The sequence below is a fragment of the Phascolarctos cinereus genome, unplaced genomic scaffold, assembly GCF_003287225.1.
Source record: "Phascolarctos cinereus isolate Bilbo 61053 unplaced genomic scaffold, phaCin_HiC Scaffold_5;HRSCAF=322, whole genome shotgun sequence".
Classification (NCBI taxonomy): Eukaryota; Metazoa; Chordata; class Mammalia; order Diprotodontia; family Phascolarctidae; genus Phascolarctos; species Phascolarctos cinereus.
The window spans coordinates 331,969,127-331,984,599 of NW_027555958.1; the positions used below are offsets into that span (position 1 = coordinate 331,969,127).

General features: G+C 42.8%; 1 protein-coding gene across 1 annotated transcript in view; it reads left to right on the top strand.

Annotated features, from left to right (window-relative positions):
* The first annotated feature begins 1,907 nt into the window (after window positions 1–1,907).
* Window positions 1,908–15,473, top strand: part of ABCB10 (ATP binding cassette subfamily B member 10) — a 43,455-nt gene continuing 29,889 nt past the window's right edge. Inside the window, exons 1-2 of the mRNA XM_021000435.2 lie at window positions 1,908–2,452; window positions 15,004–15,204. Coding sequence (XP_020856094.1) covers window positions 2,005–2,452; window positions 15,004–15,204 — 649 coding nt within the window. The 5' untranslated portion in view covers window positions 1,908–2,004. The remainder of the gene's footprint in view (window positions 2,453–15,003; window positions 15,205–15,473) is intronic.

Genomic DNA, 15,473 nt, shown 5'->3' on the forward strand with positions numbered 1-15,473 from the left:
AGTGTTAAATGGTGATAATATCCCTAGAGCTCATCTCACAAGGTTGTAGAGTGGATCTGGACTGAATGAGATAATGTATGTAAAACGAAAGAGCTATATCATCTCTGTCAGCTGGTGCCATTCTTATTCTGCCTCAAAACGCAGAACTCTTTCTGCTCTAAACTTTTCTAAAACCCTTAGACAAAAATGAGCAAGGTCTTCCGGGTATGGTAAGAGGACCAGGGTGAGCAGGCCTTCTGGTTTCTTTGGGAACTAGTGGGAGATGGAGTAGGGGCTGGCAGGGTTAGGAGGCAGAGGCGATATCGTGTCAAGAGGTGTGTATTTGCACCCAGAAGACCAGCGTTTGATTCTAAGTTCTGCCACTTAATTAGCAGCGAGAGCCTGAAAAAGCCACTTGGGCCTTCTGATATCTGTGTATACCTCACAGGGTTCTCCTGAGGACCAAATGAGTTTCTAATCCTCAGTTTACTCATCTGTAAAACGGGGATAATAATACCTGCGTCTACCTCACAGAGTTCTCGTGAGGATGAGAGAATGTGTCTGTGGCCACACACATGAAACTCTACATAAATGTTAGTTGTTTATGACTATCATCGCCGTCATCACCACCGTTAGCCAGGCGCTCTGCCCACTGGACTTCATTCTTTGAATGTCTGGCATTAGTTGTGGACCTAGGGGGAAACGACATTGTCAGTGCAGCAGCACCGGCTCGGCGGCGTGACATAAAGGCTGTGCTCCCGCGGCCCTCGCGGCAGCTTCCCTTCATCCTTTCACTTGGCATCGTCTGATCGAGTCTGGCCGTATTTCTTTGGCCGCCGGCGTGAGAAAGGGCTCGCCCAAGTGTTCCCAGATTACAAGGGGGCGTGGTGAACCTGGTGAGGAGCGCGAAAAAGCTCCCCAGAGTTTGTACCGCGCAGTAGCAGAATTCAATCCCAAACTTTCCCCGCGCTTCTTTCTGCTCTTCAGCCCGGGCCCTTGGTTTAATGCCTCTAGTGGCGCCTGGTGGAATAAACAGTCTCTCTTGAGGCCGAAGCCCTATTGGAAACAGCAGGGGGCGCTGTAGGGAGCTGTGTCGGGGTGGGCGGCGGGGGACCAGGAGGATAAGGGGGACCTCGGAAAGGGGTGGATTACTTTCGGAATATACTTATAGTTGTCGGCTGTTACGGGCACAGTCGGAGATAGGGTACAGATTCAGGAGAGAGGGAGTAGGTAGTGGGTGCTCTTAGGCCTCGGGGAATGGAGAAGAATGAATGTTAGGGGTGGAGAGGGGACAGAGGAGGTGGAGAGCAGATGGGTCTTGACGTGATCTCCTTAGGGAAGCGCATGGACTAGCACGTGTTTTGGCCGACGGAACTAGGATGCTGGTGGTTGTCGGTTGAAGACCGAGTCAGAATTTACTCCGAAGTTGGGTAGAAAAGAAGGGATGAACATAGGGGACGGCGTGCACCGGCGATGGGGACACAAGGCTAAGGAGAGCAGAATGCAGTCTGTGGGCTAGGGTGTGAGAAGCGTAGGCGCATAGCTCAGATTTATGGGGGCCGTGGGACCGAAGACATTGGGTTACAAGGCCCGAGTAATACTTGGGACTGGGGTGTCGACTGCAGAGTGAGGAGTGGGGGAGAGGGAAATGGGGAGCCCCCTGGGAAGGCTGCGCCTTGCGGAGTGGCTCCCGGGTCTTAGATAAGGAAGGATGACATAGCAGAAACTCGGAGCAGAGTTATCAAGGGCAGGCACAGCGGGAGGCGGCGGGCGGGGCCGGAGGAGCAGCGCACCAGCCCCTAGCGCTGGAGCGCCTCAGTAGCCAGCCGCTGCCTCCGCCGCTGTTCCTGCACTGGCTCAGCTTGCTACGCCGCCCGGGGCCCCGGGGGCAGACGTGGGGTGGGGGGACCGGCCCCTCTGCACAAAAGCAGGAGCTACGGAGTGGGCAGCGCGGGCGCTAGTGACGCTCGCTGCATTCCCCGGGGTGGGGGGCGGGTGTCCCGAGGCCGGGGCACTTTGGGCCCCATGGCGAGCTTCCCCGCCCGCGGCGGTGGCGGCGGCGGCGGCGTCCCCCCGCTGCTGCTGCTGCTGCTGCTCCGGCGCGCGCGCGGCTGCTCCTCCCAGTGGGCTCTGGCCGCGGCCCGCTCCCCGCTGCTGGGGCGTCCGCGCTGCTGCAGCGGCGGTCCCAGCGCCGCCCCCGGGCCGCCGCCGTCCCTGGGGCAGGCAGCGCGGCTCGCGCGGCTCCTGGGGCTCCGCGCCGGGCCCTCCGGCAGCCGCAGGTGCAGGTCGACCGGCGCGGGAGACAGGCCGGCTCAGAGAGCCGCTGCTGCCCGGGTCGGGAGCGAGGGCTCGGCCACTGTCGCGGCGGGAAGTGGCGGCGACGTCCGCGACAATTCTCCGCAGCCGGCCGCCGGCCGATCCGAGGCCAAGAAGCTCCTGGGCTTGGCGTATCCCGAGCGCTGGAGGTTAACAGGTAGGGCTTCCCCTCGCCCCCGGCGTCCCCGCCCTTGGCATTGCCTCCACTGGCGGGCCCCCGTGCTCCGGGCACTCTGGTCTCCTGCCTAATACCACCGGGGAGGCTGGGCCGGCGGCGCTGGCCACAGTGACCAGTGAGTGACCGCTGCCACGGTCAGAGCCGTCGCGACCAGTCTTGAGTTGTGCACAACTTTTTAATTTTTTTTTTTTTAATTAAGAGAAAGGTAGGATGAGGCAAGAAGGAGCATGGGATTTGGAGCCCGAAGAATCTCAGCGCTCCTCGTTAGCTTGCCTGCATGTCCGTGGGCAAGTCAGTTTCCGATTCTGAGCCTCAGTTTCTTCGTCTGCTAGGGACAAAAACTCTCTCAGTGGCGCAGTGGAAAGGATTTGGTGTAGAGGAAGTGGGTTAGAATTCTGACTCGGCCACTTAATACTTTTGTGACTGGGGCTATAGAGTCTCTGGCTTTCACCCTTCATCTTATAGATGAGGGGGTGGGTTGAGATGGACCTCTTTCAGGTCTCAGTTCCAAATCCATTCTAGCCACCTCTGATTTTGTGTTTTCAAGTGAGGGGGCAGGTTTGTTATCGTTACTTTTTGTGAAAGTTGGGGCTTCACAAGCTTGTGGGGGTAAGAGAATACTTAACAGATGAGTTTGACTGATTTTTCCCCCCAAAAACCATTCTATTCGTAATTCAACATATAGTCAGTAGAAACAGGTCAAGTAGAGAGCATCTACATCTCGGTATGTCTGAATTGCTTAGTTAGAAACTTGGTTGATCCTATTTTTCAAAATGGGATGAATTTTCAGTCAGTCAGCAAGCCTTTACTAAGAACTCAGTATGTGTTAGGCATGGTGCTAAGCTGTGGGCATACAGAGAAAGGCAAAAATCAGCCCCTGACCTTAAGAAGCTTATTTAATGATGGGAGAGACTACATGTAAATAGGACGATATAAAATAAAGAGAAGGCTTAATTGTGTTGGGGGGAGTGGGGAGGGGCAGAGAAGAACTTCTGTAGAAGGTGTGTTTGATCTGAGTCTTGAAAGAAGTAAGTCATGTCCAGAGGTGGAGGTGAGGAGGAAGACCTTTACAGGCATAGGGGATAGCTGGTGGAAAGGCCTGGATATAGTACATCTTCATGTCATGTAGGTCGTAGGTCATGATCTGGAAAGGTAGGAAGGGGATAGTTTCAGAGAGCATGAAATGCCAAACAGAAGACTTTATATTTGATTCTGGAAGCAACAGGAACTACTAGAGTTTATTAAGCAGAGGAGCAGAGCATCGGACCTCCCATTTAGGAAAATCATTTTGGCAACTTTGTGAAGGATGGATTCCAGTGGGGAGAAATTTGAGGCAGTGAGACTCATTAAACAATGAAAGTTTGAACTGGGGCGGTGGTTTTGTGAGTGGAGAGAAAGGGATGTATACAAGAGATGTTATAAAAGTAGAAATATTAAGACTTGCAAACAGATTGATTATGTGAGGTGAGTAAAAGGAAAGAATCCAGGAGGATGCTGAGGTTGGATACCTGGGAAAATGAGAGGATGGTGGAACATTCTCCAGGAATAAGGAAGTTCAGAGGAAGGGAAGATTGGGGAGAAAGGCAATGTTTTGGACATATTGCTTTGGATATGTCTACAGGTCATCCAGTTTGAAGTGTAGGCAGTTGGTGATACAGGAAGGGTGCTTAGAAAAGAGAATAGGGCTGGAGATAGTCCTGGGAATTATCTGCATAGAGATAGCAGTTGAGACAAAGGGAACTTTGATCACCAAAGAAAATAAAATATAGTGAAAGGAGAAGAGGACCCAGCTTTCAGATATTTATTGGTTAGCCTTAGCTGTAGTTATACTCTTATTGTTATATATAATTTATAGTATTTGCTCAAGGAAAATGTATGAAACATGTAATTATTTTTTTTCACAGAGTGAAAAGAAAAACGTTCCAACTTTCTGATTACTCAATATTGTTTCTGCCTACTGACTTCCTATTGCCTCACCTTGGATTAGTTTGAAACTTTTTTCAGAGCAATTAATATGTTTAGAGTTGGGATCTGGAAGTGAAAAAGCTTTGAGAAACTGTGGCTAAATCTTGGGAGCACTGAAAACAGCCTGAAATATCCCCCCCCCAACTTAGGACTTCAGTTTTATACAGATCATCATTTCATCTGCAATTTATAATCTTACAGAGTTTGGTTTTGGGGGAAAATAAGTAATTTCTTAAAAGAAATGAATAACAAAGTATGTGTTTATAGTTTCCCAAAAATCATAATTCAAATGGTGAAAAGGCAGTTTCTGTGACTTAGTTTGTCACCAGTACTAGCTGAGACAAGGCATGGTTTAATAGAAAGCTGTGGAATCAAAGCTCTGCTACTTACTCCCTATGTGATCATGGATGCGTTCTTCATCTCTCTGGGGCTCATTTCTCTCATCTCTAAGATGCAGATTGAAGTGTTGGATTAAATGACCTTGGAGGCCCTTCCTAGCTCTTAATTTAGGATCCTATGAAATTATACCAAGAGGTATAGTGGGTAGAGAGCTCCCTCCAAAACCAGGACTGCCTCTCTGACATATTGTTCACATGTATAAGTGGACAATAACTTATCAGTGCTCTGGTCTACTCTTAAGGTTTAGAGAAAGTGCTGACCTACATTGGCAGAAGAAAATTCCTCTTCCTGGAATTCCCTAAGCCTAATTGCCATCCCTATTCCCAGGAAATAATGCTAATTTTAAGGAGTCAGCTAAAACTTAAAAGGCAAAAAGCAAAAAACCAAACGAACAAAAACCTTAAAAGGCATGTTTCTTCTCAATTACTTTAAGAGTTTTAGAGACTCTCCAAAAGACTGCTGATTTGATTGAGAATCGTGAAGAGGCAGAAGAGGATGGAAGACTATCTCTTCAAACCTGATGTTTTATTAAATATTTGTTCAGTCGTTTCAGTTGTGCCTGACTTTTCCATGTTCCCATTAGGGGTTTTCTTGGCAAAGATACTGGAGTTGTTTGCCATTTTATTCTCCAGCTCATTTTGCAGATGAGGAAACTGAGGCCAACAGGGTTCAGTGACTTGCCCAGGGTCACATAGCTAGTGTCTGAGGCCAAATTTGAGCTCAGGGAAATGAATCTTCCTGACTCCAGGCCCAGCGCTCTGTCCATTGTGCCACCTATGCCAACACATTTATGTAGCATTTAAAAATTTATCTAGCTTCTTCCTCAAAACCATCCTGGGACATATGGAGTGTGAATATTATTACCCATTTTTCAGATGAGAGGACAAGTTCAGATAGGTTAATAGTATTATAGAATATTGTTCAGAAAGGGACCCCAGAGATCATCTAATTCAAATCCCTCATTCTATAGATGAGGGAAATGAGACAACTATATGAAGTGATTCAAACTTAGGTCCTCAGACTTAAAATCCAGTTTTCTCTACACTTATTATTGGCCTTTGTTTATATAACCAGTAAGTGTTTGGATGGTAAATGCTCAGAAGGCAGGCACCTTGTCATTTTAAGTTGATTTGTTAGGCAGCATCAATCAACCGATAAACATTTATTAAGAGGTTTCTATATGCCAGGCACCCTGCTAACCACTAGGGATACAAAAAGAGGCAGGCAGTCCCTGCTCTCAAGGAGCTCACAGTCTAATGGTGTATGGGATAGAGTTTCTTGCCTTGAAGCTTCCCTTGGACCCTTGTTAGCTGTGTGGTCATGGACAAGTTATTTAGCCTCTGTGGGCTTCAGTTCGCTCTCTCTCTCTCTCTCTCTCTCTCTCTCTCTCTCTCTCTCTCTCTCTCTCCCTCCTTCCTCTCTCCCTCTCTCCCTCTCTCTCTCTCTCTCTCTCTCTCTCTCTCTCTCTCCTCCTTCCCTCTCTCCCTCTCCTCTCTCTCTCTCTCCTCTCTCTCTCTCTCTCTCTCTCTCTCTCTCTCTCTCTCTCCTCTCTCCTCTCCCTCTCTCTCTCTCTCTCTCTCTCTCTCTCTCTCTCTCTCTCTCTCTCTCTCTCTCTCTCTCTCTCTCTCTCTCTCTTTTTGAGGCAATTGGGGTTAAGCGACTTGCCCAAAATCGCACAGCTAGTATGTGTCTGAGGCTGGATTTGAACTCAGGTACTCCTGCTCCAGGGCTGGTGCCCCCGCTTCAGTTATCTCATCTGGAAAATGAGGGGGGTTACACTAGTTGACCTCTGAGGTCTCTTCTGATTCTAAACCTGTGTTCCTGTGACTTCTTGGCACTCTACACAATCCTGAGAGCATTGCCTAAAGGTATTTTTGAAGAGTTTCCACACTGGGAGTACCTTATACTGGGAGTTTCCGACTGTGATTAAAATGTAAGTCTGGACTGTGGGTTCTTAACCACAGTTAAGCTAACCACAGTTTTGGCTTATGGACCCTTTGGACGAGCTGTTATTTGTTGCCTGCATAAGTACTAAATTTCACTTAATGGTTAGTGAGAATGAGGTGTAAATTTTTTTCCCATCCACATTCTTGGAGCCCTTGAAATTTAAACACTGGTTCCATAGGGGATCCCTGCCCAGTTTTAAGAACCCTGGGCCTAGCAAACAACACAAAAAGTATTTTACTGAGAATTTAGAAAGTTTGGTAGCTTTCTCAGTCTTCTTTTCCTCATCCTAAATAAGGAACAGTAATACTTGCCTATAGTGTTATGAGACTCAAACGTATTTGGAAGCACATTGTCATGCATAAAATGGTAGACAAATGTAAGTTATTTTTGCTCTAATTGATTTAGATAATTTAAAAATATAAAATCTGGCTTTGGTAGCAATGATATACTACATCTCTAATAAGGGACACTCAAGAAAATTATGTCGATTTTTAGTAACCTAGGGGCAAGATGATTTTTTTTTCCATTTCTTTTTTTTTTTTTTAAGAAAATTTTAGTTCTCCTTCTACCAGGTCATCATACTAACCCTGATCTGCCATTCCTCTCCCAAGTGTATGCATTTATACTCAGCCATGCTGATACTTTGAGAAAATAAAGCTAATGACAGTCTTAAAATAAATCAAAGCATACCTCCTTTTCCTGTGAAATGGGTTGATATTTTGATATGTAGATTTGAAAACTTGTGTTCCTTAAATTGGGATTAAGGTGTTAGGAGAGGGTATTGGATTTTCCATAGAGAATGTGATTGGTTTTTACAGTAAGTAAATATTGGAAACTAATGGGCTGTCCTATTGGGGAATGGCAAAACAAATTATGGTACATGAACATAAGAAAATATGTCATTGTGCCATAAGAAATGATGAAATGAATGGTTTTAGAGGAAACTGAGAAGACTTCTGAGCTGGTACATAGCAAAGAGAGGAAAACCAGGAGGACAATTTACATAATAACTTTATAGAGAAAGCCAGTTTTGAAAAGCTTTAGAACTGATCAGTTAAATAATAATTTGCAAGTCCAAAAGAATAAAAATTAATCTTGTCACTCAATTTCTGACAGAGAGGTTATGAACTGAAAATGCAGAAAGAGATATATGAGGCTAATTTGGGGATTTGTTTTGCTGGATTGTGTATTTATGTATTTGGGGTTTTAAAATTTTGCTTAAATTTATTTGGAGATAGTTAAAAGGAACAGCTTAATAATAAGATAAAAATATTGCTATTTAAAAGAACATATATAGCAATAAATACAAAGTAAACAAAACATAAAAAAAGCTAGAAGCCTTATGTCACAGCAGTATTAGGGCAAATTTCCATGAAGTCATAATGGTTCATTGGCTTATAGGACACATTCAAACTGATTAAGGTGTTGGCAATATGGATCCAGAATGAAGTAGGGTTTATCAGTCATGAATAATTTTTTAAGTTACTTATAAGAGAACTACCATATTTAAAGGACTGAGTTATGTAGTGGTTAATTCCATACAACCCTTCAAAGGCTGGAGTTAAAAAGTAGTTGTGTTATTATTGTTGTTTTTACAACTATGCCCATAAAACTTCTAAAACATACACATACCAAAAAACAAGGCACTGATAAAATTATTTTTAAAAACATAAACTCTAAATTAGAATAGTGACACTATTTTCTTTTTGGTCCTTTCCTCAGTGTGTCAGATATTTCAAATCAGTTAAGATGTCTGCAAAAATTGAACCTCAAACAAACTTGTATAAGATAAATTAGTTATTTGTATATTTTTAAAAGAACCTATCAGGGCAGCTAGGTGGTGCATTGGATGGAGTGCTGGGCCAGAGTTAAGAAGACTCATCTTCTGGAGTTCAAATATGGCTTTGGACACTTGCTAGTTGTGTGACCTTGGGCAAGTCACTTAACCCTATTTGCCTCAGTTTCCTCATCTATAAAATAAGCTGGAGAAGGAAATGGCAAACCACTCCAGTATCTCTGCCCAGAAAAACCCCAAATGGGGTCCAAGGAGTCAGACAACTGAAAAATGAATAACAATAACAACAACAATATGAAACTTATGGGGCAGCTATGTGGTGCAGTGGATAGAACACCAGCCCTGGAGTCAGGAAGACCTGAGTTCAAATGTGGCCTCAGACACTTACTAGCTATGTGACCCTGGGCAAGTCGCTTAACCCTAATTGCCTTTATAAAAAAAAAAAAAAGAACCCATCATACGAAAAGCTTATAGACACGTGCCTAAAATATCTTTTAGAATTGTCATTCTCCTTCTAAAGAACAACTGGTCCGTGTCTTCTAACCTTAACCTCCACTGCTCCACTTTTTCCTTTTGTTGTAAGAATTTATAGCAAGTTTCTTCATGTGGTTAGTTAGAAAGTTGCTCTGTAGCTTTTTTTCCTTGTTAGTTGTTTATCTCATCAACTAAAAGGTGGCTTGAGATTCCAGATGTTTGCTGCCTGGCTCTAGGGTGGGACAGCTGGGATAAGAAAGACTACTTTGTGTGTTCTTGCTATCTGACTGATAGGATGAACCACTGAATGCTTAATCATTCAGCCACATTGAAAAAAAAAGAACTCTTAAATGCTGTATAATTTGTGTGAAAAAATGCTATTTAATCATTTCCCAATCATTTTTGTGCTCTATAAACAGTAACACTGCTATGAAGGATTCTTTTTAAGGTTTTCCTTCAGTGCCCTCCAAGTCCAGATTCCCCCAGGCCATTAATGATAAACTAGCTTTGCTTGTTTTAATTTAAGGCATCTTTTGAGGGCTACAGGGTGCCTTTTAGGTTCCTGATAAAAAGTCTGTGCTGTGGTGTAGGTTAATCTTGGGACTATTTTATCAACCTTATTTGCATACTTTGACCACTTTTTTTAGTTTTTTTTTTAAACAGATGAGGTATTAGTGAAATTCCAAGTACTTACTGATTGACCTCAGAAATACCACACCAGGAAGGGAGAGAGCAATACAGAGGAGTCAATAAAATCATCAAAAAGAGACCCTTCTTATTGCCAGTGCAAGGACCTTGTCTCTGAAATGAGCCAGGGACCCTCCATGTTCCTATTACCTTATCTTCATGATATTTTACCTTTCTCTTTTGCAAACAGATTCCTTTCTTTTGACTCTTTAGAATTCATGGTCTGGCAAAATATCAGGAAAGCAAAATAAGAGAAGTTTTAACACACTTTGAGGATCAAAAGGATGATGACTACTTAAGGGCAAAAGTTGCTAAGTTAAGATTAGGTGATATTGAGGACTTGTTGAGAATCTGAGAAATGCAGGAAGAAAAGGAGATTAATTTTAAGTATTGATAGTGTATACTTCATGAAATGGAAAGAAGTCATAGAATTTTATGAGAAGCCTCAAATGATACTTGAATTGAAAACTTTAGTGAACCTGAGAGGTTTGAGCAAAGCAATTCATATTCATTTAATAAGGATTTATTAAGTACCTACCATGTGCTAAGTACTGTACCAGGTACTAGGAATAAAAAAGACAAAAAAGCAAAACCAGAGGAGGTGGATTAAAAGGATAAGCAGACTTGAGTGGAGTGGAAGGAGTCTTGGCTTTAGTTTTTTTTTTTAAGGCAGTTGGGGTTAAGTGACTTGCCCAGGGTCACGCAACTAGTAAGTGTCAAGTGTTTGGTCTGAGGTCACATTTGAACTCAGGTCCTCCTGACTTCAGGGCCAGTGCTATATCCACTGCACCACCTAGCTGCCCCAGTCTTGGCTTTAGGCAAGAGTTCTTAACCTGGTGTTCAGGAACCTTAAAAAGATACATATTTTGATAACTGTATTTTAATATAATTAGTTTCCTTTGCAACCCTATGTATTTTATTTTATTAATTTAAAACCACTATTCTTGGGGCAGCTAGGTGGAGCAGTGGATAGAGCACCGGCCCTGAAGTCAAGAGGACCTGAGTTCAAATGTGGCCTCAGACCAAACACTTGTCACTTACTAGCTGTGTGACCCTAGGCAAGTCATTTAAAACCCCCAATTGCCTAAAAAAACCAAACAAACAAACAACCCCCCCCCCATTCTGAAGAGTCCATAGTTTTCACCAGACTGTCAGAGAGGTCCAGGATGCAGAAAAGATTAAGAAGCCCTGCTTTAGAGTTGGATGTCCTGGGTTCATTTCATGACTCTCACTCATCCACCTGTGTGGCCTAAAATCATTCAACTTCTCTGGGCCTCAATTTCTTCACCTCTAAAAGAAGGTTATTTATAAGGTCCCATCTACCTCTACATCTTTGAGCTTATGGAAAAGTAACTGAAATGTTTGATTTTTTTTTTGCTTTGCATTTGCTTTTACAAAAAGTGGCAAAATCCAAGAAAATAAACTGATCAGATATTCAGTCAGAGAACTGAGAGACAGCTTAGCATAATGGACAGAGTGCTAGATTTAGAGTGAGGAAGATTCAAATCCTTCCTTAAATTCGGCTTAAGTGTGTGACCATGGACAAATCAGCTTTTATGAGCCTCAGATGGTCATTTAATTCTTAATTACTGATTTATAGGTAGGTTTCAGATTGGTAATGTGAAGATGGAGGACATCCCCACATTGGAGAAGTCACAGATCCATGACTATATTGAATTAATAACAGTAAAGGTCCTAGGGTTTGTTCCAAGACCCTTTAAAGATCCAATTCAATTTCCTGCTCCTTTATTTCATCTGTGTCACTACTAATGCATAATTATGTCTATAATTGCAATCCTGAGGCAGTTGAGTCAAAAAAGTGATGGAGTGCTGGGTTTTGAATCCTGTCTCTGACATTTAGCAGTGAGTAACTTGTAGGCAAGTCACTTAGTTTCTCTCCTCAGTTTTGTCATCTTCAAAATGGGACTCATACTTTCATACTTATCGCACAAAATTGTTGTGATGATCAAATGAAATAAGGTGTATAAAATACTTGCTAGAACAGAAAACAATATAATGGCCAGTTATGATGATGATAATAATTGTTATCCCATATCCTTCAAAGAAACATTTAAGTGTTTTGGTGTAATGTATTTAATAATGCAACAAAGTGTTCTAGAAAGTTTCCACAAGAAGGGTGATCCTCAGTTGATCAGAATATTCCTTTACCCCCAGCATACTTGTTAATTCAATTTAACAAACATTTATTAAAGTTCTCCTATGGATCAAGAAAAGCACTGCTTTTTTTTTTTAAACACCAGGTACTGTTCTGCTCCTAATACTGAGTTAGTCTCTATCGTTTGTGTTTCTAGACTTGCTTCAATTATCATGATTAGTTTGGGATTTGGAGACAGTATGCCAAGCTTTGGAAAAGGCTTGAAATGCACTTATTGTCTAGTTCTATAACATCCACTGGGCGATGATTATGATTGCTGAGTACACTGGCCTCTATACTCTCCGATTCAGAGTTTCATGAGTCTAGATTTGTCATTTAGATGTAGTGAAGAACTATGCATAGGGTCAGGACCCAGTCCCCTTGATACATCTGGGGTTCAAGGCATCGGTCCAGATTTCTCCAGAGTTGGGTTTTGTTTTGTTTTGTTTTGTTTTGTTTTTGGACACCTCTACTAACTAACCATGTGGTACAGATTTGGCCATGTGACTCGTATTCAAGCTTTTGATGATTATATAAATGTGATACCTTAAACTGAAATGTTAGGTAGTCACAAGACAAGGTAGAGGGGCTGGGTTGGAAATATCTATTGTTAACAAAATGTTTGGGAACCCTATATGAAAGTCCTTAAAAGAGCTCTGTCAGAACTGGAATCTAGCCACTGAAACAGTATTCTTGTGGCTAGTTATTCTCCCTCTTGGTTCACCTAGATTTTTTTTCTTGCTAGTAATGTTATCTTCTCGTTTTACTGTTTGCATTATGATAAACAACTGTGTGCTTATTTGTGATTCTAGATATATAGGATGCCCTGAAACTCTTAGTGTAGTTTTATGCTTATTAAAGCTTTGGGGACACTTGAATCTGTGCTCATGGTGTTCCTCTACCCCAAAGATATCATCTATTTGTTATGGCTATTGAATTCTTCCCCCACGCAAGGCACTGTGCATGGCATTTTGAGTGTTTGGCTACAAAGAAGACATACTTCCCTCTTTTGGGGGACCCAGATGTATGGTTTCGTTGGTATAGGGAATTCTTCACTGATGAAGATCAGCAATTTATAATTACAGCATTAGAGACTTGCCCAGGTCCCTGATTGCTTAGGGGACTTGCCCATGGTCCCACAAACTAGTCTGTCAAGAGACAGGATTGGAATCCATGTCTTGTCTCCCAGGCCAGCCCTCTATTTCCTATGCCTTACTGTCTTTTGAGATCAGATGGTCCCTTATCACAAGTGAAGTGAATATTAGGGACTGATTTCCACCGTTTATTTAAACTTAGCTGATTAATCAAAGCTTTCCAGTGCCTTGGTATGCATGGGCCATTAAGAGTTACTCAAGTTTGCAACTTAAGTATCACTGTGGCCTCTTCCCTTATAAAATCTCACAGTTTCTTTCACTGCTGGGTAAAGTATGTTACAATACTTGTTAAATTGATCCTCTTCACTCTGTCTCCATTGAGACTCTCAGGTTGCCACTAGCTTGAGCTCAGTAACTTTTTCCCATTAACTGTCATCATCATCATCATCATCATCATCATCTAAAATAAAGTAGGCTCCTTAAACAAAGTCATAATTACAGACTCTTCTTAGTTTCCTCCAATCAACAATCAATAAACATTTATCAAATGTCTGTTGTTTATGTCAGTCACTGTGCTAGATGCTGGAGCTACAAATGCCAAGAATGAAGAATCTCTACATCTGGTTTGTCTGTATAGCAGAGTGCAAGACTTGGGGGAAGAAGGGGTTTATATCCAATGAGGTTGGAAAGATATGTTGGCACCAGGTTGTGAGGGGCTTTAAAAGATAAAACAGAGGAATTTTTACTCTAGAGGAAAGAGGAAGCCAGTGGAGTTGAGTAGGGGAGTCAGGTGGTCTGACTTGCACTTAAGGAAAATTCCTTTGGCTGTGGTGTGGAGGATGTACTGAGGCAAGGAGGCCAATTAGGAGGCTGTTGCAATAATCTGGGAGGAGATGCTGAGGTCCTGAAATAAAGGGGATAGCTGTGTGAGTGAAGAGAAGAGATCGGATGAGAGAAATGTTGTGGAGGTAGAAATGGCAAGATTTGGCAGCCTATTGGATGTGTGGGGTGAGAGAAGGGGAGCAGTTTCAGTTGAGTGATGAGGTTGAAAGCCGTATTGCAAAGGGGTTGAGGAGTGAGTGAGAGTGGAAGAAGTAGATGAAGGCAGAGAGTATAGACAGCTGTCCTCCAAGCTAGTTCCTGGTTCTTGGCTACTGTGAAAAGAGCAGCTGTAAAGTAATTTTGTTTTAGCTTCATTTGTTACCATTTCCTAATGTAGAGAATATTTATATCAGGAAACCCATCTAGGAAATGAGTCAGTAATAGAGCAGATAAGAGGGACTCAACAGCCTTGATCACCCGAGTACCATAGTCTGGATCTATGCTGGGTAAAGACAGTCCACAAAGTGGATTTTCTACAAGTATCTAAAGGAGACATTTTTTTTGTAAATTTATTTATTTTTAGTTTTCAATATTCACTTCCACAAGTTTTTGAGTTCCAAATTTCTCACCCCTCCCCCCACCCCAAGATGGCATGCATTCTGAATACCCTTTCCCCTGGTCTACCCTCTCTTCTGTCTCTCCCTGCCCTTCTCTTATCCCCTTCCCCTTCTATTTTCCTATAGAGCAGGATAGACTTCTGTATCCCATTTGCTGTATTTCTTATTTCCCAGTTGCATGTGAAAACATTTTTTTAAAAACATGTGTTTTTAAAACTTTGAGTTCCAAATTTTCTCCCTTCCTCCCTCCCCACCCACCCTCATTGAAAAGGCAAGCAACTCAATATAGGTTGTACATGTGCAGTTATGCAAAACACTTCCTTAGTAGACATGTTGTAAAAAACTGACTCTATTTCCCTTAATCCTATCCTGCCCTCCCATTTATTCTATTCTTTCTTTTGACCCTGTCCCTCCTCAGAAGTATTTGCTTCTGATTACCCTCTTTCCCAATCTGCCCTAATGGAGACATTTTTAGAAGGGAGTGTCAACAACTTGAATTCTGGGCAGAGAAGTCAGTGTTCTTACCTTCTTTGCTGCTGAAGTTCTGATGGATTCTCAGTTTTTCCTCTTTTTAGCTGCAGTTGGATTCCTGACTGTGTCCAGCGTCGTTACCATGTCAGCTCCCTTCTTCCTGGGAAAGATTATCGATGTCATTTATACAAATCCTACTGGGGACTATGTAAACAACCTGACCCACCTCTGCGTCCTTCTGAGTGGAGTGTTTTTGTGTGGTGCTGCTGCTAACTCAGTTCGTGTCTACCTCATGCAGACTTCAGGTAAGAAGGACTGTCTACCACCCCAAAGAAGTATTTCACTCTAATATTGTAAACTTTATCTTGGCCTTCATGTTTCACCTGGACTTTAGTAGGGTTAGCTTAGTGGAAGGAGCACTGGATTCTGAGTCAGACCCAGAGACAAAAGACTTGGGTTTAGATCCAGCTCTTCTACTTAGCTGTGTGACCTTGGCCAAATCACTTAACTTGAGCATTGTTTCCTTCCAGCTGTAAAATGGGGTAGTCATAGTTGTATTGTTGTGAAGATCATT